The sequence below is a fragment of the Triticum aestivum genome, chromosome 4A (genome assembly GCF_018294505.1).
Source record: "Triticum aestivum cultivar Chinese Spring chromosome 4A, IWGSC CS RefSeq v2.1, whole genome shotgun sequence".
Lineage (NCBI taxonomy): Eukaryota > Viridiplantae > Streptophyta > Magnoliopsida > Poales > Poaceae > Triticum > Triticum aestivum.
The window spans coordinates 11,707,254-11,728,920 of record NC_057803.1 but is presented as its reverse complement, the minus strand read 5'-3'; the positions used below and the strand labels follow the sequence as shown (position 1 = coordinate 11,728,920).

Below are 21,667 nucleotides of genomic sequence, written 5' to 3'. Positions count from 1 at the left end.
ACCTAACATATTTAGGGCAAGTACTAGTATGAGAAACTGTGGCAGGATATCTAACAGAAAGAAGAACACATACGGGACAGCAGCAGCAGTAGCAATGGACTTGGGGTCGGTGTCCTCGCCAGCCATGTCGTCGAGGAGGTTGTCAACGTCGGGGAAGAAGTCGTCGTCGGGAAAGTAGCCGTCAGAGTCCGGGGCGTCCGTGACGAAGGAGTTAGTCAGTAGTCGCGCAGAGCGCTCCCCAAAAACCTTATCACCCTTCTCCCGTACATGACTCAAAGAGGTGCGGTTTCGGAGGCCTACTGTCTCGACCTGCGGTGCACGCCGCAAGCTGGGATGAGGAAGACAGCAGCAGCTCAGAGATTGGAACCGGTGGCGAGAGGAAGGAGAAGTTCTGGTGCGTCTCTCTGAGAGGAGCGACCTCCCTTTTATAGGCGCAAGAGAAGGAGGTGAGAGGTTGCGCCGGGAGTTGAAGGGAATGTGGGAGATGAAACGAACAGACAGCAGCCGAAGGGTGCAGCGTTCGTATTCAATATCCACTACAGCAAAAACTTTCCAGCTCCCGAGTGACCTTTCGTATACCCGTGGTGCGTGGCAAAAATTTAGACATCGGCTCGGCTCATTCCCGCAACCCGCGGTGTGGTGCGTCGTGACGAGACGTGGCGGGCGGCGGAGGAGGAGCGCGCGTGGATATCCCTCTTGTTCTCATGCTCGTACAAGTGGGGAAAGAACCTTCCTTATAAGGAGCTCCAACTCCCACTAAACTAGCAATGTGGGACTAAACTTTAGTAGTATCCCTTGCCTTGCACAAATGGGCTAAGTGGACCTCTAGGATTTATTAGGAATTTCTGAAATAGTTATTGGGCTGCCCAAAATGGACTAAATTCCAGCAATCCCCCACCAGATCCCAGAGGCACACAGAAATTTGCCTTTGGTTCCAAAACACTGTTTTATATACTGGTACTGCAGTGGAGACTGTTAAGTTGAACTTCCACCTAGAACTCTATTCTACACTAGTAAGCAACTTGAACAGTGGACTGGGCCTTGAACTGCAAGTTTTCTGCGAATCTAGCTTCACATAAAGCCTTGGCCGATACGTGGCTACCATGGGTCTTCCCCGCGGGTGGAGCTTATGCGTCATACTCCGAGACCTTTCATGAGTTTACTAGAGAGAACCCTACTCTCATAGATTGCGAGGTTTAACAATTAGACTCATATAGGTGCGTTCTTCAAAAGATGTTCTGCAGGACAACATCTCTGCTTCAAAGAGCCACTTAGAACACATTAAGATATACATCAACCTGCCATGCAGATTAGGAGAGTATTGCATCTTTATGGAGTGGTATTTTAACAGTAAGGGTACTCTCCTCCCAGTTGACCAACAGCTTGTCTTCCACATCTAATTCACGGGATCTCCGATCACAAAGAATAGGTTACCACTGTGAACAACTCATATTGTGGGTCTCATACCCATCTCCCTCGATGCATTATCTATCACATTACGTGATAGACCCTTAGTAAAAGGATCTGCCAGATTTTTAGACGTTTGGATATAATCCAATGCAATAACTCCGGAGTTTCTCATTTTCTGACAGACTTTAACCTTCTCTGAACGTGTCTTGATGACTTCATGTTATCCTTTGAGCTGCTCACTTTCGTGATCACAGTTTGATTGTCGCAGTTCATAAGAATACCCGGTACAGGTTTCTCAACAACCGGCAAGTCATTCAAGAGCCGGCGAAGCCAATCTGCTTCGACCGTAGCTGTATCTAGTGCTGTGAGTTCTGCTTCCATTGTTGACCTCGTTAAGATGGTCTGCTTGCAAGACTTCCAAGAAACAGCGCCACCTCCATGAGTGAATACATAACCGCTCGTGGCCTTTATCTCATCAGCATCTGAGATCCAGTTTGAGTCACTATACCCTTCAAGCACCTTTGGGTGCCCGGTGTAGTGAATTCCATAATTTGCAGTGCCTTTCAAATAACGCAAAACTCTCTCTAGAGCTTTCCAATGCACATCTCCTGGTTTTGAGACAAACCGACTCAGTTTGCTAACAGCAAAAGAGATGTCAGGTCTTGTAGCACTTGCTAAGTACATAAGCGAGCCAATAATCTGAGAATATTTCAATTGATCTCTAGCAATTCTTCGATTCTTTCGAAGTAACACACTCGCATCATATGGTGTTGGAGAGGGCTTGCAGTCACTATAGCCAAAGCGACTCAAGATCTTTTCCACATAGTGATATTGAAGCAATGTAATCCCACCATCATCGTCTCTCAACAACTTGATGTTCAGAATGACATCAGCCACTCCTAAATCCTTCATCTCAAAACAACGAGATAGGAAATCCTTGACCTCCTTAATAACATTCAGATTTGTTCCGAAAATCAGTATGTCATCAACATACAAGCACATGATAACTCCCTCGCCCCCACCATGGCGATAGTACACACATTTGTCAGCTTCGTTCACAACAAAGCATGCAGCTATTAAAGTTCTTTCAAACTTCTCATGCCACTGTTTGGGTGCTTGCTTAAGTCCGTACAAAGACTTCAGCAACTTGCACACTTTCCCTTCCTGACCATCTAGTACAAACCCATCTGGTTGTTCCATATAAATTTCCTCGTCCAACTCTCCATTTAGGAAAGCAGTCTTAACATCCATTTGATGAACGAGAAGACCATGCGAGGCAGCTAGTGAAAGTAGAACTCGAATAGTGGTCAGTCGAGCCACAGGTGAGTAAGTATCAAAGAAGTCTTCACCTTCCTTTTGGGTATAACCCTTAGCCACGAGCCGAGCCTTGTACTTTTCAATAGTACCATCAGGCCTAAGCTTCTTCTTGAATACCCATTTGCATCCTATAGGTTTGCACCCATAAGGACGATCAGTTATCTCCCAGGTTTCATTCGCCAAGATGGAATCCATCTCGCTACGAACCGCTTCCTTCCAGTAGTCAGCATCTTCAGATGCATAGGCCTCTGAAATAGAACTGGGAGTGTCATCTATGAGATACACAAGAAAATCATCACCAAAGGACTTTGCAATCCTTTGTCTCTTGCTCCTAGTAGGAACTTCATTGTTTTCCTTCACAGGACTTTCAGTGTTCTATCGAAATGGCAGGTTTGGTAATTGTAACTGGTTCCTAATTCGATGAACTAGGCATCTCCTGATTAGATGAGGTAGCCATATCCTTCATGGGAAAGATATCTTCAAAGAAAGTCGCATCATTCGACTCCATGATCGTACCGACATGCATGTCAGGTACCTCAGATTTTACAACCAAGAATCTATAGCCAATGCTATGAAAAGCATATCCCAGGAAAACACAATCCACAGTCTTTGGTCCAAGCTTCCGCTTCTTTGAAATTGGAGCATTGACTTTCGCCAGACAACCCATGTTCGCAGATAAGAGAGTTTTAACCTTTTCTTCTCCCATTCCTCGAATGGAGTTATCTCTTTGTTCTTTGTGGGGACTCGGTTCAGGACATGACATGTTGTCAATATCGCCTCCCCCCACCATGCCTTGGAGAGACCCGATGTATCTAACATGGCGTTAACCAAATCAGTTAGAGTAGGTTCTTTCTTTCGACCACCCCATTTGACTGAGGTGAGTAGGGAGGAGTCCTCTCATGGATTATACCATGTTCCGCATAAAAAGCATCAAACTCATTGGAAAAATACTCTCCACCATGGTCGGACCTAAGCCTCTTGATTTTTCGATCAAGTTGGTTTTCCACTTCAGCTTTATAGATCTTGAAAAAGTTCAAAGCCTCATCCTTAGATTTCAGAAGATACACACGGCAGTATCTAGTGGAGTCATCAATTAACGTCATGAAATATTTCTTTCCACCTTTTGTCAACACACCATTCATTTCACATAGATCTGAATGTATGAGCTCTAGTGGTGCAAGATTTCTTATTTCCGCAGTCGTGTGAGACTTACGAGGTTGCTTAGCTTGCACACACACTTGACACTTAGATCCCTTGACGGTGGTGAAACTAGGGATTAAGTTCAACTTCGCTAGTCGCGACATGCAACCAAAGTTAACATGACAAAGACGTGAATGCCACACATTGGATTCACTATTGTTGCAAATATGATTAACAACTTTATTGCAAACGTCTGATAAGGATAAACGAAACAAGCCTCCTGACTCATAGCCTTTACCAACAAAGGTTCCATACTTGGATATTACAAATTTATTCGACTCAAAGACAAGCTTGTAGCCATCTCTACACAGAAGAGATCCGCTAACAAGATTTTTATTGACGGAGGGGACATAATGCACGTTCTTCAGCCGCACGATCTTCCCCGAAGTAAACTTCAGATCGACCGTGCCAACACCACGAACAGAAGCACTTGAACCGTTGCCCATCAGCACGGTTGAAGTCCCTGCGGTCTGATAAGACGAAAACATGGAAATATCACCGCATACATGCACATTAGCACCCGTGTCAATCAACCAGTCAGGAGAATGACATACTGAAAGAATAGTGGGAAATATACCATACCCAGCATCCTTCATGTCAGTGTCTCCAATGACAACATTAGCGGTCTTGCCGCCTTTCCCAGGATGACGCTTGTCATAGCGATTAGGGCAACTAGGAGCCCAATGATCAGGATCCCCACACACATGACAAGCACCTTTCTTCTTGCCATTCTTCTTCTTGAAGTTCGTGTGTTGCACAGCCTTGTTCTTCCCATCAAACTTTGCTTTTCCATCAAACTTGCCCTTGTTCTTGAACTTGTGGGGCTGGAAGTTCTGCTTCTGTACCACATTGGCACTAGATCCTCCCTCAATACCTCGAGCACGTGTGTCCTTTGCTCTCGCCTTTTCTTCCACATCAAGAGTGCCAATGAGATCCGGGACGGAAAACTCCTGCCTCTTATGCTTCAGCAAGGTAGCAAAGTTCCTCCATGAAGGAGGAAGCTTAGTGATGATACCTCCGGCAACAAACTTGTCCGGTAGCATACAACTGAAGTGCTCAAGTTCTCTAGCAAATGACTGTATCTCATGAGCTTGCTCAACCACGGAGCGCTCTTCAGTCATCCTGTAATCATAGAATTGCTCCATGATGTACAACTCAGTGCCAGCATCCGAGACCCCAAACTTGGCCTTGAGTGCATCCCACATATCTTTTCCATTATCAATTGACGCATAAGCATCAACTATATTCTCACCAAGAACACTCAAGAGAGCAGTCTTAAACAGAGTATCCATTTTCTGAAAAGCTTGTGCCTGTTGAGCATCAAGCTCTCCTTCAGGTTTGTCGAGAGTGGCGTCATAGCAACTCATGGTTTGAAACCATAAGACTGCTCTCACGCGCCACCTCTTATAGTGGATACCCTCAAACATAGGAGGTCTCATGGAAGCAGCAAAACCACTCGGGGTAAATTGCCTATAATAAGGTTTTTGGATTGTTGGAAATATGAGCAATTTACCGAATGATTTTATTAATAGAAATACTAGATAAAGCATGACTAATATAGTAGAGATAAAATAAGTCATGCGTTCTGACAGAGAGAAGGAAAATAGCTTCTGCATATATGAACCGTAGCTTATCATATCTATAGCAGACAGTAGAACTAGTTGCATATATGAGGTAGAACCTAACATATTTAGGGCAAGTACTAGTACGAGAAACTGTGGCAGGATATCTAACAGAAAGAAGAACACATACGGGACAGCAGCAACAGTAGCACTGGACTTGGGGTCGGTGTCCTCGCCAGCCATGTCGTCGAGGAGGTTGTCGACGTCGGGGAAGAAGTCGTCGTCGGGTAAGTAGCCGTCGGAGTCCGGGGCGTCCGTGACGAAGGAGTCAGTCAGTAGTCGCGCAGAGTGCTCCCCAAAAACCTTATCACCCTTCTCCCGTGCAGGACTCAAAGAGGTGCGGTTTCGGAGGCTTACTGTCCCGACCTGCGGTGCACGCCGCAAGCCGGGATGAGGAAGACAGCAGCAGCTCAGAGATTGGAACCGGTGGCGAGAGGAATGAGAAGTTCTGGTGCGTCTCTCTGAGAGGAGCGACCTCCCTTTTATAGGCGCAAGAGAAGGAGGCGAGAGGCTGCGCCAGGAGCTTAGATGAAATGAACAGACAACAGCCGAAGGGTGCAGCGTTCGTATTCAATATCCACTACAGCAAAAACTTTCCAGCTCTAGACATCGGCTCGGCTCATTCCTGCAACCCGCGGCGCGGCGCGTCGTGGCGTGGCGAGGTGGGCGGCGAAGGAGGAGCGCGCGTGGATATCCCTCTTGTTCTCATGCTCGTACAAGTGGGGAAAGAACCTCCCTTATAAGGAGCTCCAACTCCCACTAAACTAGTAATGTGGGACTAAACTTTAGTAGTATCCCTTGCCTTGCACAAATGGGCTAAGTGGGCCTCTAGGATTTATTAGGAATTTCTGAAATAGTTATTGGGCTGCCCAAAATGGATTAAATTCCAGCAGATCTCCACATCAGCAATCATTCCAAATTTCAGTTTGCTCAACAATGACGATGTCTCCGGTGTTACACGTTTCGGGAGAATGAAGAAGGTCGGTCCCAAGGAAATTTGATGTACTACTCTCTCCGTTCTTTTTTATAAGACGTTTTAGGAGGACGGGGTGTTGACCCGTTGGCTAGGCAGTTAGGGTTGCAGCTAGCCCACCTGAGTTTGAGTCATGGCTCGGACGCGTGGTGCTCGCGGAGTTTCTCCTATAAAAAAATGCCAACGAGGGTTAGTCCTTGGATTGGTCTCATATTTTTTATAAAATGTTTCAGACAACTGGCATTAAGAGCAACTTCAATGGGGCGACCCAAACGGACGACGCATTTGTCCGCTTTTTGTCCGTTTGGGTCGGCCGCCCGCCCGGCGTCCGCCCAGTTTTGCATTTGGGTCGGCAATGCGCCCAACGCGCCGACCCATTTCATGTCCGCGCTTCCTCGTGTCACCGGACGACGAGCCACCGACCACCGAGATGGCGTTGAGGTCGATGGGCGCGGGCGTGGAAGGCACGACCACGCTCACGTCGGGTGAGCACTCCCCGGAGAGGCGGGAGGCCTGCGAGTAGACGTGGAAGCCGGGGACCGGGTTGCAAGCCGACGCGCGGGGTGAGTCGGGCATCACCATCCTAGGAAACGCCGACGAGCCGGTGCTGGCCGCGGCGACGGCGGCTTAGAGGACGCTGTGCTGGCTAGCATGTAGAGCGCCTCCCTCGTTGCCGCGGTGACGCGGGCATTGGTGAACTCTTGCTGCGCGGCGGCGACGGCGACGACATGCGCGGCGGCCTCATCCCTCGCGTCCGCGGGGTGCCTCCGGCCATTCCTCTTGGCCGACTCCCTTGCCCGTTGTTCGGGCGTCAGCGCCTTCTTCGGCTTGGTCGCGGCGGCGGTCTTGCGCGGGGCACGAGGCTTGCCTTTCCCGGAGGGGGCGATGACGCCGGACGAGGCGAGGCCGGCGGCGGCGTCGAGGTCGAGGTCGATGTCGTCCTCCATGGCTGGTTGGGGGGCGGGGGCGCGCGGGGACGGGAGCGTTTTTGGAGAAAATGAAGGGAAATGATGGTGCCTGCCACCGACCGGCGTGCCCGAAAAGAGGAGTAGGCGCGCGCGTCCGTCTCGTGTCCGCGCCGACGCAAATCCAGCTTAAAATTGGGCCTGGAATGGGTCGCCCGCGGACGAAAAACGGACGCGCGTCCGTTTGAGTCGGCGCGTTGGGCCGCCATTTTTATCCACGCCGACCCAAACGTACGTGGGCGGACGAAATGAGTCGTCCCATTGAAATTGCTCTAAACTGTTTTGACGCTGTGTGGAATATCTACAATATCTTACAAAAGTGATCAGAGGAAGCAGTAATTTTCTTTATTAAGGGTGTTTGTACTGCTATGTTTGGTTAACAGACATGACTACATGAGTGTTCTTTTTTGGGGGAAAAACAACCAGTACAGGGCACTTCACTTGTTAACTCAACTTTGCTACAGAGGGTGGGGGAATTTCGGCTGTGGTACAGCCACATTCTTCCACATGGAGCGAACAGAACAGTTGAACACACCCACGCAGGCTCCCGGCGGACGGACGGATGACGCGCAGCCAGACGAGGCCCGCCGCGATGCCACCGACGTCCACCTCGCCGGGGGACCTGGTGGCGCTCTCCGCCCGGTGCTCCACGAAGCGCGACCTCCGCCTCCTCCACGGCGCCCTCCTGCGCCGCCGCCGCCTCCTCCCCGCCGCGGACGCCGTCGCGGCGCTCGCCAAGCTGCTCCGGTTCGCCGCCGTCTCCCCCGCCGGCGACCTCCGCCAAGCCGCCGCGATGCTCTCCACCCACCTCCCCTTCATCACCTCGGCCTCCACCCACCCCGCCTTCTTCTACAACACCCTCATGCGCGGCCTCGCCGCCTCCGCCTCGCCCGGCGACGCCATCGGGCTCTTCGCCGCGATGCGCCGCACGGGCGCCGCGCCCGACGCCTTCACCTTCACCTTCCTCCTCAAGTCCTGCTCCCGCTGCCCCTCGGGCCGGCGGTTGCCTTCCGACCTCCATGCCCAGGCGATCAGGCACGGCTGCCTCGGCGAGCTAGGCGCGCACGCGCACGTGCACAATGCGCTGCTTCACGCCTACGCGTGCCGGGCGTCCGTCGACGACGCGTGCAGGGTGTTTGAAGAAATTCCGGCTCGGGACGTGATCTCCTTCTCAGGGCTACTCACCGCGCATCTCAAAGCCAGTGATTTGGACGCCGCCCGCCTTGTGTTCGACCAGATGCCTCACCAGGATGTCGTTTCTTGGACTGCGATGATTTCAGCATATGCCAAGGCTTGCCGGCCGCAGGAGGCCTTGGCATTGTTTGATGCCATGCCGATGCAGCCAGACGAGGTGACCATGGTGAGTATTGTGTCCGCGTGCACCACACTAGGGGATCTTGCAACCGGGGAGCGTGTGCGGAGGCACATTGATTCCCTTGGTTTTGGATGGATGGTGCCACTTCGCAATGCACTTATGGACATGTACGCAAAGTGCGGGTGCCTCCCTGAAACACGAGCTTTGTTTGACAGGATGATGGTGAGGAGCTTGGCATCTTGGAACACGCTGATCTCGGCATATGCATTACATGGCGATCTGGACAACACGATTGCTGTGTTCCATCAGATGCTGGCAGAAGGGAACACTGTGAGGCCGGACGGTGTGACGCTTCTCGCGGTGCTTATGGCGTACGGATACAAAGGCCGTGTTGAGGAGGGGCGAGCCATGTTCAATGCGATGCAACGAGGCGACTATGGCAAAGTGGAACTCACAGTCGAGCACTATGGGTGTGTGGTGGACATGCTTGGTCGGGCAGGGAAACTCGAGGAGGCATACCAAATGATTAAGCGAATGCCAATTCCGAGCAATGCTGTGATCTGGGGCGCACTACTTGGTGCTTGTCGGACTCATGGGGATATTGACATGGCAGAGAGGGCTGTGCAGGAGTTAAGGAACCTAAACCCAGATGAGGGTGGTTACTACATTTTGCTCAGCGATATGTACACATCTGCTGGACGGATAGCTGAGGCCACAGAGATCAGACGTGCCATGAATGAGAAGGGGGTCCAGAAGACTACAGGCCGGAGCACTGCCTTTCTGCCTCAGCTGTAGTTTACCATTATCTGGCTATCCTTAAGATCACAATTCACAAGCATGTCATGCTAGCCAGATTCTCTTCACACCAGACAAGCCTATGGATTGGTCACATTTGTCTCGGTCTTCTTGCCAAGGTGTGATGATTGATATCCATGGTGTAAGGCTGCTGGCAACTAAGGCTCAGGTAATCAAAATACCTGAAAGACTAGTTGAGTTGAGTCAGGTGATGGTACATAGACAATGGCCACACCGAAGCCATTTTCAGTATGTATGCATGCATGTTAAGTATAGCCTAGCTCACTTACATTATTATGTATTTATGTACCAGCCCATACTTGATGCTTACACAAAAAAGGGGCATTTGCAGTACTGGGCCTTGCAGGCCTGAACTTCTTTAAAACCAACCCCAACATCTTAGTCTTGACTACGAGGTGCACACTGTCATTAGGATTGCCTCTGGCATGGGTGAGAAACAAGTGCATATTTCGGAGACCAGTATCATCTTACCTTGTGCGGCTCACTAATAAATGTGGCTGCTAGAAAGCGATGAAATCACCGAATGAACTTCAAGTGATTATACCTTGTGGGGTCCAGCAATAGTTACTTTCACGAACTGCAAGTAAGTAGTGAATAGTATTTCCAAAAGTTCTTAAATTTGAACTCTTGCCCTGCTGGTTTTAGAGGGATCGCCAGCAACAATGTAAACTTTGTTTAGAGGAATAATGTGGTACACTACAATCATTTTCTGTTGAACTATTAGCAAGTGATAACTTTTCTTTGAATTAATTTGGTGGTTGTTGAACCATAAATTGACTGTTTTCTAGAATCCCATAAATTAACAGTTAAAGTCTACTAAGTTGCCCTAAGATTTTTATTTTAACATGTTCTGAGTATCCCTCACAGATATCATGTTGATTACATTTAACCATTCTCTATGTATGACTGGCAATTCCTTGTTCGCATCTTTGTTTTACAAGCTCGTCATGTTCTGGGAAGGGGATTTCTTCACTCTGGTCTCTGTGTGCTTAACATTTTGCATGTTTGATGGATGTTTACTCCTATTGTATAATACAGTTACCTAAATCCTTCTGTACTAGACTACCAGTGATGTAGATTTTTCATATTGAGGTTCAGAAAATTAACGGTGGTTAGCTACCTTGTGGAGGGTTGTTTTTGGAGGAAGAGAGGAGAAAGATGGACTGATCACCGCATACAGCCTGCTAGGTGGCACAACTGGGAGTCTGGGACAAACCTGACGATGAACATCACTATTTTTCTGAGTTGCGAGAGCCTTGACTGTAAGGTTATTCATCGTTTGATGCTTAATACATTGCATATGTCATGTTGACACTTAATATTGTCATTCATGAGAGGTGCGCTTGTGCAGGATCCAGCATGCTGAATCGAATGAATTGGTGCAAAGAATTGGCCAGTGACTAAGTTGCACTATTCCTTGAACAAACTTCTATTGGCTCGTGCATCAGGATTCAGGAGTCTATGGCTCATGTACAAGATGGGAACAAAAGGAACAGCTTCAGCATAGTATGCTATCTTAACTGCTATCTGCTCCACCAGATGAACTATTCTGAAGAATGTAGGCCACTGAAAAATTGAGCCTCTGTAACATAAGGAGTCTTGATGGAATGTAGAATTTGTTGTTTTCCCTCTTGTAATAGAATTGGTATGTCAATATAGCTTGCAAAACCTTTGTGTGTTCTTGATTTTTTGTTTTAGAGTTATTTGTTTGAAATGACAATGGAGAAACATTTTATGGCTGTCAATGATGATTGTCTGGCTTAATAACATGCTGTGAAATATCGAGTACTCCTGATCATACATCAAGCAGTTCATAGAGCAAACAACTTCCCACAGGCTACACTCCTACTCTTCACTAAATAGCCTGCTACGCTGAGCAGCTGGTGCAAGCCTCCCAAGGATCTCAGAACTTTGCTATCTGGGCAGGAACCCGTGCTGCGCGACCGGGTCCTCAAACGCCATCATCTTCTCCCCTCGGGCGAACCCGTTGCGGTCGTAGCACGAGACCTCGGAGATGTCCAGCTCTATACACGCCTTGACGAGCTCCTCCCCGACCCTCCGAGCGGCCTCCTGTTTGCCAACAAAAAGAACAGCTCAAGTTCAGGAGATGCACCGTCTGGTTTTTGTTTCAGATGCGAATGCATTGCGAGTTGGACTGACGATGAAGGAAGGGGGGTGGATTGGATTACCACGGTGCTGCATGGAGGGTCGCCGCGGATTTCCTCCTGCAGGGTGCTGGCGTAGAAGAGGATCTTCTTGCCGTGGTCGTCGACGAGCATGGCGTAGAGCTGCCTGTTGGAGCAGAAGACGGACAGCCTGGGCTTGGTCGTAGTGCCATTGTACTGCAGCCAGAGAGAATTCCCTTCAGATTGCTGCCTTGCTGGTGGTGGTTGGAACTTGGAACACACAACCCAACCCTGAGGTGACCAGTACCGTACCTTTTTCTGCAGCCGGCGGTTCCTGACCTTGGCGTTCTCCTTCCGCGCGCCGTGCCTCGCCATGGCCTCGATCCTCGGGCACGCCCCGCGCCGGTGTGCCACCAAGCCTGCGCGCAGAAAGACAGAGAGGAAGCAGCGCATGACATCGGCAGCTAGGCCTGAGCCGGTGGAGAAAGGCACGGAGAGAAGCCGGGAGGCGTTATGACGGTGTGGCTCACCTGGGTGCCGTGGGAGAGGGACCTCGAAGCGGTGGCGCCTGAATGGCAGGGAGCTGGAGGTGGAGGGAGACGGCAATGGTGGCCGGCCGAGGGTGGCGTGAAGCAATGCCGTCGCCATGGCACGAGAGAGAGAGAGAGTCCAGGAGAGTAGGTTGGGCGGGGCAATACGTCGAACAGGTTCCGCGCGAGGTGGCGTTGCAGCCCGCCGGTCGCCGCCTCGCCGCGAGTACTGCCCTGCGCTGCCGCCGACGACCGTGGCTGCGAGGTCACCGTCAGCAAGAACACGACGACGCACGGCCTGTGCCCCGCTTGCCGCTTGTGCCGTCTCGCCGTCGGCCACCACGCCACGCCCGTCTCGCCCAATCCCACGTTCAGTGGCCAAAGTGACTTTTTTTTTGAGACAAAGCGGCCGAAGTCAGGTGATGCCGTTTTTTTAGGGGCCCGTTGTTTTGAGGGGAGTATACAGCAAGCAGACATTTACGAGGCCCAAGTTTAGGCGGGCCACGTGGTGGAGGCAGGGCCTTGGAGGAAAAGGCCCATCAGGCCGCGGCTGCACTTCGCACCCAACCAACGACCGTCTTTGTCTCCAAAAAAAAAAAAACCAACGACCGTCAAAAATAGCGAGAGAAACCCCTAAAAAAAGAAGAAAAAAATAGCAAGCGAGAGAGAGAAGCCGCTAATCACGCCACCTACCAGCGGAAACCGCCAAAGCCTTTTGCTTTCGTCGGAGCCAAAAAAATCTAGCCGGTTTCCTCCGGTCTTATCTCGGAACCCTTGGATTCATCCGCGCTCCCACTTTCATTTAACAACCTTTCACCCATCAACAAAAAAAACAAACATTTTCACCCACACCGCCACGATGAGCGATCGACACCTGGTCCTTTCCTCCCGTCCGCAGCATCACTTTCGGCCCACCTGCGTCGGGTCGGATTGACCTCCACAGACGATGCTTGCATCGCAGCCCGGTGCTCCTTTCGTCCCTTTCTCCGCCCGTCCCTCTCCCGCTTTTCTTTTCCCTTCCCTCCCACGAGAGAGAGAAAAGTATACGTAGAAAAGATGCAGAAAGGGCCGACCAACGGGGTGGTCATCCGACGTGACCTCGTGCCACGGTACAGCCATGCAGTTTCTCTGGCGTCCCGGAGCCCCGGTTGCTTGCAAGCTCTCACGTCCTCTCGTTCTTCCACCTGTCAACCGCGGTTGCGCGCGGGTGGAAAAACGCCGGTGAGGACAATATTTTGTGCTTGTGCTAGCACTCCTGCGACGCACCCTTTCCTTCTCACAAGATAAATCTTGCACCCAAGGACCGACGTCAACGTTTGAAAATATATATATTATGTATGTAGTCCACACTAGCAGCTACTCCCTCCGTTTCAAATTACTCGTCGTAGAAATGGATGTATCTAGAACTAAAATACATCTAGATACATCCATCTCTGTGACGAGTAATTCAGAACGGAGTAATTCGGAACATGATACACACCAGGCTGATAACATTTAATAAAGAGATGGCTTGCTTTGGACGAGTGCCACTAGGATATGAGCACCCATGCCCCCACACGTGCGTGGGCCCGGCCCGCTCTGGTATTCGGTATTTAGATTTGTTTGATAGATATAGATATGGCAGCAACTTTTCAACCACAAAGAAGGTTCACTAGAGAAAGAGGGCGTAAAGTAAACAAGAGAACATCACCTCACCACACAAATATTGTGTAGTAGTAGTGAAGATGATAAAGGCAGAGAGGGATAGAGAACTTTCTAGAATAGAGAACTCGGTGACATGTACCCGTGTCTCTTGCTTGCTGGCTTTGACAAGATTTTGGACGAATATTCAGCACATAGGTTTTCATGTGAATTCTCTCTTATCTTATCTGAGCGTACTTCACCGTGTCGGACAAAGCTTTGTGCAAAAAAAAAAAAAAACAAATCTGAGGCTTCTAAACATACGATGCTATTCATTCTTCCAGGCCATGAATTTTTCCTTTTCTTTACAGATGTCATTTTAAGGTATTTCATCATAAAAATTTAGACACGTATACATAACATCCTTGTTTATTTACACAATTTTTTTCAGAATTTTTTTAATGATTTTTTTTTAATTTTGAATTTTTCAAAAAAAATTGAGCTCCAGTGAGCTGGGTCACCAAACGTCCGTTCTCATGAAGATAGTACTATGAATGATATAGTTACAAAAGTAATAGTCAAATAAGCATCTTAATTGTGTTATTTGGTACGGAGTAGTAATTGTCTCTTATCTTATCTGATCGCACTTCACCATAATGGACAAAGCTTTGTGGCTCCCTGCACACTATGTAGGATGTGGGAAGTTTATATAGAATCTCCAAAGAGGTTGAAAGTACTAGTATCCATGTATGTCATGATGATACCATAACGGTGTAAAAGCAACTCTAGTAGAGTTGCTATATCAACATGATTGCTACAATAATCCTCTGTGTGTTTTTTGGGTAAAAAAGTTGGTTTACCAGATTTGGTATCCGCCACCTTGCTTTTGGAGGGCATTTCAAATCCAACCCACCTGCCCTCATATTTGGAGTCTAGGAAAGGCAATATAGCGCTCCCTTCGCCCACCAAAATTTTAGAGTTCAGAGACATTTCAGCTAGTGCACCCCCTTTCTTCATCGCCCACATCGACAAGCCATTGTCATTTGCTGCCACCTTCGCTCTCTGGACCGTCGCCATTCAACATAGCTCGCCTCCACTGACCCGTTCCCAACCCTACCACACGTCTGTTGGGGAACGTAGTAATTTCAAAATTTTCCTACGCACACGCACGATCATGGTGATGTATAGCAACGAGGAGAGAGTGTGATCTACGTACCTTGTAGATCGACAACGGAAGCGTTTGGTTGATGTAGTCGTACGTCTCCACGGCCCGACCGATCAAGCACCGAAACTACGGCACCTCCGAGTTCTAGCACACGTTCAGCTCGATGACGATCCCCGGACTTCGATCCAGCAAAGTGTCGGGGAAGAGTTCCGTCAGCATGACGGCGTGGTGACGATCTTGATGTACTACCGTCGCAGGGCTTCGCCTAAGCACCGCTACAATATTATCGAGGACTATGGTGGAAGGGGGCACCGCACACGGCTAAGAATATGATCACGTGGATCAACTTGTGTGTTTCTGGGGTGCCCCTGCCTCCGTATATAAAGGACTAAGGGAGGGGGGTGTGGCCGGCCATAGAGAGGCGCGCCAGGAGAGTCCTACTCCCTCTGGGAGTAGGATTCCCCCCCCCCAATCCTAGTTGGAATAGGATTCGCGGAGGGGGGAAAGGAGAGAGAGGGGACGGCCCCCTCTCCTTGTCCTATTCGGACCAAGGGAGGGGAGGGGCGCGCGGCCCATGTTGGGCTGCCTCTTCTCTTTTCCACTAAGGCCCACTATGGCCCATATAGCTCCCGGGGGGTTCCGGTCCGGTAACCTCCCGGTACTCCGGTAAAATCCCGATTTCACCCGGAACACTTCCGATATCCAAACGTAGGCTTTCAATATATCAATCTTTATGTCTCGACCATTTCGAGACTCCTCGTCATGTCCGTGATCACATCCGGGACTCCGAACAAACTTCGGTACATCAAAATGCATAAACTCATAATATAACTGTCATCGTAACCTTAAGCGTGCGGACCCTACGGGTTCGAGAACAATGTAGACATGACCGAGACATGTCTCCGGTCAATAACCAATAGCGGAACCTGGATGCTCATATTGGCTCCTACATATTCTACGAAGATCTTTATCGGTCAGACCGCATAACAATATACGTTGTTCCCTTTGTCATCGGTATGTTACTTGCCCGAGATTCGATCGTCGGTATTCCAATACCTAGTTCAATCTCGTTACCGGCAAGTCTCTTTACTCGTTCTGTAATACATCATCCCGCAACTAACTCATTAGTTGCAATGCTTGCAAGGCTTAAGTGATGTGCATTACCGAGAGGGCCCAGAGATACCTCTCCGACAATCGGAGTGACAAATCCTAATCTCGAAATACGCCAACCCAACATGTACCTTTGGAGACACCTGTAGAGCTCCTTTATAATCACCCAGTTACGTTGTGACGTTTGGTAGCACACAAAGTGTTCCTCCGGCAAACGGGAGTTGCATAATCTCATAGTCATAGGAACATGTATAAGTCATGAAGAAAGCAATAGCAACATACTAAACGATCGGGTGCTAAGCTAATGGAATGGGTCATGTCAATCACATCATTCTCCTAATGATGTGATCCCGTTAATCAAATAACAACTCTTTTGTTTATGGTTAGGAAACATAACCATCTTCGATTAACGAGCTAGTCAAGTAGAGGCATACTAGTGACACTTTGTTTGTCTATGTATTCACACAAGTATTATGTTTCCGGTTAATACAATTCTAGCATGAATAATAAACATTTATCATGATATAAGGAAATAAATAATAACTTTATTATTGCCTCTAGGGCATATTTCCTTCAGTCTCCCACTTGCACTAGAGTCAATAATCTAGTTCACATCGCCATGTGATTTAACAGCAATAGTTCACATCACCATGTGATTAACACCCATAGTTCACATCGATATGTGATCAACACCCAAAGGGTTTACTAGAGTCAGTAATCTAGTTCACATCGCTATGTGATTAACACCCAAAGAGTACTAAGGTGTGATCATGTTTTGCTTGTGAGATAATTTTAGTCAACGGGTCTGTCACATTCAGATCCGTAAGTATTTTGCGAATTTCTATGTCAACAATGCTCTGCACGGAGCTACTCTAGCTTATTGCTCCCACTTTCAATATGTATCTAGATCGAGACTTAGAGTCATCCAGATCTGTGTCAAAACTTGCATCGACGTAACCTTTTTACGACGAACCTTTTTGTCACCTCCATAATTGAGAAATATTTCCTTATTCCACTAAGGATAATTTTGACCGCTGTCCAGTGATCTACTCTTAGATCACTATTGTACTCCCTTGCTTAACACAGTGTAGGGTATACAATAGATCTGGTACACAGCATGGCATACTTTATAGAACCTATGGCTGAGGCATAGGGAATGACTTTCATTCTATTTCTATCTTCTGCCGTGGTCGGGCTTTGAGTCTTACTCAATTTCACACCTTGCAACACAGGCAAGAACTCTTTCTTTGACTGTTCCATTTTGAACTACTTCAAAATCTTGTCAAGGTATGTACTCATTGAAAAACTTATCAAGCGTCTTGATCTATCACTATAGATCTTGATCCTCAATATGTAAGCAGTTTTACCGAGGTCTTTCTTTGAAAAACTCCTTTCAAATATTCCTTTATGCTTTCCAGAAAATTATACATTATTTCCGATCAACAATATGTTGTTCACATATACTTATCAGAAATGTTGTAGTGCTCCCACTCACTTTCTTGTAAATACAGGCTTCACCGTAAGTCTGTATAAAACTATATGCTTTGATCAACTTATCAAAGCGTATATTCCAACTCCGAGATGCTTGCACCAGTCCATAGATGGATCGTTGGAGCTTGCATTTTTGTTAACACCTTTAGGATTGACAAAACCTTCTGGTTGCATCATATACAACTCTTCTTTAAGAAATCCATTAAGGAATGCAGTTTTGTTTATCCATTTGCCAGATTTCATAAAATGCGGCAATTGCTAACATGATTCGGACAGACTTAAGCATATATACGAGTGAGAAATCTCATCGTAGTCAACACCTTGAACTTGTCGAAAACCTTTTGCGACAATTCTAGCTTTGTAGATAGTAACACTACTATCAGCGTCCGTCTTCCTCTTGAAGATCCATTTATTTTCTATGGCTTGCCGATCATCGGGCAAATCCATCAAAGTCCATACTTTGTTCTCATACATGGATCATATCTCAGATTTTATGGCCTCAAACCATTTCGCGGAATCTGGGCTCATCATCGCTTCCTCATAGTTCGCAAGTTCGTCATGGTCTAGTAACATGACTTCCAGAACAGGATTACTGTACCACTCTGGTGCGGATCTCACTCTGGTTTACCTACGAGATTCGGTAGTAACTTGATCTGAAGTTACATGATCATCATCATTAGCTTCCTCACTAATTGGTGTAGTAGTCATAGGAACAGATTTCTGTGATGAACTACTTTCCAATAAGGGAGCAGGTACAGTTACCTCATCAAGTTCTACTTTCCTCCCACTCACTTCTTTCGAGAGAAACTCCTTCTCTAGAAAAACTCCGAATTTAGCAACAAAAGTCTTGCCTTCGGATTTGTGATAGAAGGTGTACCCAACAGTCTCCTTTGGGTATCCTATGAAGACATATTTCTCCGATTTGGGTTTGAGCTTATCAGGATGAAACTTTTTCATATAAGCATCACAATCCCAAACTTTAAGAAACGACAACTTTGGTTTCTTGCCAAACCACAGTTCAGATTGTGTCGTCTCAACGGACTTAGATGGTGCCTTTTTAAACGTGAATGCAGCTGTCTTTAATGCATAACCCCAAAATGATAGTGGTAGATCGAAAAGAGACATCATAGATCGCACCATATCTAATAAAGTACGGTTATAATGTTCAGACACACCATTATGCTGTGGTGTTCCAGGTGGCGTGAGTAGTAAAACTATTTCACATTGTTTTAACTGAAGGCCAAACTCGTAACTCAAATATTTTACCTCTGCGATCATATCGTAGAAACTTTTATTTTCTTGTTACGATGATTCTCCACTTCACTCTGAATTTTTTTGAACTTTTCAAATATTTCAGACTTGTGTTTCATTAAGTAGATATACCCATATCTTGTTCAAATCATCTGTGAAGGTCAGAAAATAATGATACCCGCCGCGAGCCTTAACACTCATCGGATCTCATACATCAGTATGTATTATTTCCAATAAGTCAGTTGCTCGCTCCATAGTTCCGGAGAACGGCGTTTTAGTCATCTTGCCCATGAGGCATGGTTCACAAGCATCAACTGATTCATAATCAAGTGATTCCAAAAACCCATTAGCATGGAGTTTCTTCATGCGCTTTACACCAATATGACCTAAACGGCAGTGCCACAAATAAGTTGCACTATCATTATTAACTTTGCATCTTTTGGTTTCAATATTATGATTATGTGTATCACTACGATCGAGATCCAACGAACTATTTTCATTGGGTGTGTAACCATATAAGGTTTTATTCATGTAAACAGAACAACAATTTATTCTCTTACTTAAATGAATAACCGTATTACAATAAACATGATCAAATCATATTCATGCTCAACGCAAACACCAAATAACACTTATTCAGGTTCAACACTAATCCCGAAAGTATAGGGAGTGTGCGATGATGATCATATCAATCTTGGAACCACTTCCAACACACATCGTCACTTCACCCTTAACTAGTCTCTGTTTATTCTGCAACTCCCGTTTCGAGTTACTAATCTTAGCAACTGAACTAGTATCAAATACTGAGGGGTTGCTATAAACACTAGTAAAGTACACATCAATAACATGTATATCAAATATACTTATGTTCACTTTGCCATCCTTCTTATCTGCCAATCACTTGGGGTAGTTCCGCTTCCAGTGACCAGTCCCTTTGCAGTAGAAACACTTAGTCTCAGGCTTAGGACCAGACTTGGGCTTCTTCACTTGAGCAGCAACTTGCTTGCTGTTCTTCTTGAAGTTCCCCTTCTTCCCTCTGCCCTTTTCTTGAAACTAGTGGTCTTGTCTACCATCAACACTTGATGTTTTTCTCGATTTCTACCTTCGTCAATTTCCGCATTACGAAGAGCTTGGGAATCGTTTCCGTTATCCCTTGCATATCATAGTTCATCACGAAGTTCTACTAACTTGGTGATGGTGACTAGAGAATTCTGTCAATCACTATCTTATCTGGAAGATTAACTCCCACTTGATTCAAGCGATTGTAGTACTCAGACAATCTGAGCACATGCTCACTAGTTGAGCGATTCTCCTCCATCTTTTAGCTATAGAACTTGTTGGAGACTTCATATCTCTCAACTCGGGTATTTGCTTGAAATATTAACTTCAACTCCTGGAACATCTCATATGCTCCATGACGTTCAAAACGTCTTTGAAGTCCCGATTCTAAGCCATTAAGCATGGTGCACTAAACTATCAAGTAGTCATCATATTGAGCTAGCCAAACGTTCATAACGTCTGCATCTGCTCCTGCAATAGGTCCGTCACCTAGCGGTGCATCAAGGACATAATTCTTCTGTGCAGCAATGAGGATAAACCTCAGATCACGGATCCAATCCGCATCATTGCTACTAACATCTTTCAACACAATTTTCTCTAGGAACATATCAAAATAAACACAGGGAAGCAACAACGCGAGCTATTGATCTACAACATAATTTGCAAAATACTACCAGGACTAAGTTCATGATAAATTTAAGTTCAATTAATCATATTACTTAAGAACTCCCACTTAGATAGACATCCCTCTAATCCTCTAAGTGATTACGTGATCCAAATCAACTAAACCATGTCCGATCATCACGTGAGATGGAGTAGTTTCATTGGTGAACATCACTATGTTGATCATATCTGCTATATGATTCACGCTCGACCTTTCGGTCTCCGTGTTCCGAGGCCATATCTGTATATGCTTGGCTCGTCAAGTATAACCTGAGTATTCTGCGTGTGCAACTATTTTGCACCCGTTGTATTTGAACGTAGAGCCTATCACACCCGATCATCACGTGGTGTCTCAGCACGAAGAACTTTCGCAACGGTGCATACTCAGGGAGAACACTTCTTGATAATTAGTGAGAGATCATCTTATAATGCTACCGTCAATCAAAGCAAGATAAGATGCATAAAAGATAAACATCACATGCAATCAATATAAGTGATATGATATGGCCATCATCATCTTGTGCTTGTGATCTCCATCTCCGAAGCACCGTCGTGATCACCATCGTCACCGGCGTGACACCTTGATCTCCATCGTAGCATCGTTGTCGTCTCGCCAATCGTATGCTTCCATGACTATCGCTACCGCTTAGTGATAAAGTAAAGCATTACAGCGCGATTGCATTGCATACAATAAAGCGACAACCATATGGCTCCTGCCAGTTGCCGATAACTCGGTTACAAAACATGATCATCTCATACAATAAAATTTAGCATCATGTCTTGACCATATCACATCACAACATGCCCTGCAAAAACAAGTTAGACGTCCTCTACTTTGTTGTTGCAAGTTTTACGTGGCTGCTACGGGCTTAAGCAAGAACCAATCTTACCTACGCATCAAAACCACAACGATAGTTTGTCAAGTTGGTGCTGTTTTAACCTTCGCAAGGACCGGGCGTAGCCACACTCGATTCAACTAAAGTTGGAGAAACTGTCACCCGCAAGCCGCCTATGTGCAAAGCACGTCGGGAGAA

At 47.0% G+C, this 21,667-nt stretch overlaps 2 protein-coding genes across 6 annotated transcripts; one reads left to right on the top strand and one right to left on the bottom strand.

Moving 5' to 3' along the window:
- Positions 1–7,854: 7,854 nt before the first annotated feature.
- On the top strand, positions 7,855–11,363 carry LOC123084777 (pentatricopeptide repeat-containing protein At5g15300). Of its 5 annotated transcripts, none has more exons than XM_044506290.1 (3): positions 7,855–9,766; positions 10,766–10,880; positions 10,970–11,363. In XM_044506290.1, the coding sequence occupies exon 1, from the start codon at positions 8,050–8,052 to the stop codon at positions 9,595–9,597; it is 1,548 nt and encodes a 515-aa protein (XP_044362225.1). In that variant the 5' UTR covers positions 7,855–8,049; the 3' UTR covers positions 9,598–9,766; positions 10,766–10,880; positions 10,970–11,363. The 5 variants fall into 5 exon arrangements, with proteins under 5 accessions (XP_044362225.1, XP_044362224.1, XP_044362223.1 ...); XM_044506289.1 differs by having other exon boundaries at positions 10,766–10,885; XM_044506288.1 differs by having other exon boundaries at positions 7,857–9,766; positions 10,748–10,880.
- Positions 11,349–12,700, bottom strand: LOC123084778 (50S ribosomal protein L18). Its single transcript, XM_044506291.1, has 4 exons — positions 12,275–12,700; positions 12,057–12,163; positions 11,808–11,960; positions 11,349–11,688 (listed from the first exon to the last, which is right to left on the bottom strand). Exons 1-4 carry the CDS (start codon positions 12,390–12,392, stop codon positions 11,533–11,535), a joined length of 534 nt encoding a protein of 177 aa, XP_044362226.1. The 5' UTR covers positions 12,393–12,700; the 3' UTR covers positions 11,349–11,532.
- Positions 12,701–21,667: the final 8,967 nt, after the last annotated feature.

Coding starts and splice junctions, on each gene's coding strand:
- LOC123084777 (XM_044506290.1), top strand. CDS start 8,050: ATGACGCGCAGCCAGACGAGGCCCGCCGCGATGCCACCGACGTCCACC.
- LOC123084778 (XM_044506291.1), bottom strand. CDS start 12,392: ATGGCGACGGCATTGCTTCACGCCACCCTCGGCCGGCCACCATTGCCG. Junction 12,164..12,274: donor CCCTCTCCCACGGCACCCAG/GTGAGCCACACC, acceptor TTCTGCGCGCAG/GCTTGGTGGCACACCGGCGC. Junction 11,689..11,807: donor ACCCTCCATGCAGCACCGTG/GTAATCCAATCC, acceptor GTTGGCAAACAG/GAGGCCGCTCGGAGGGTCGG.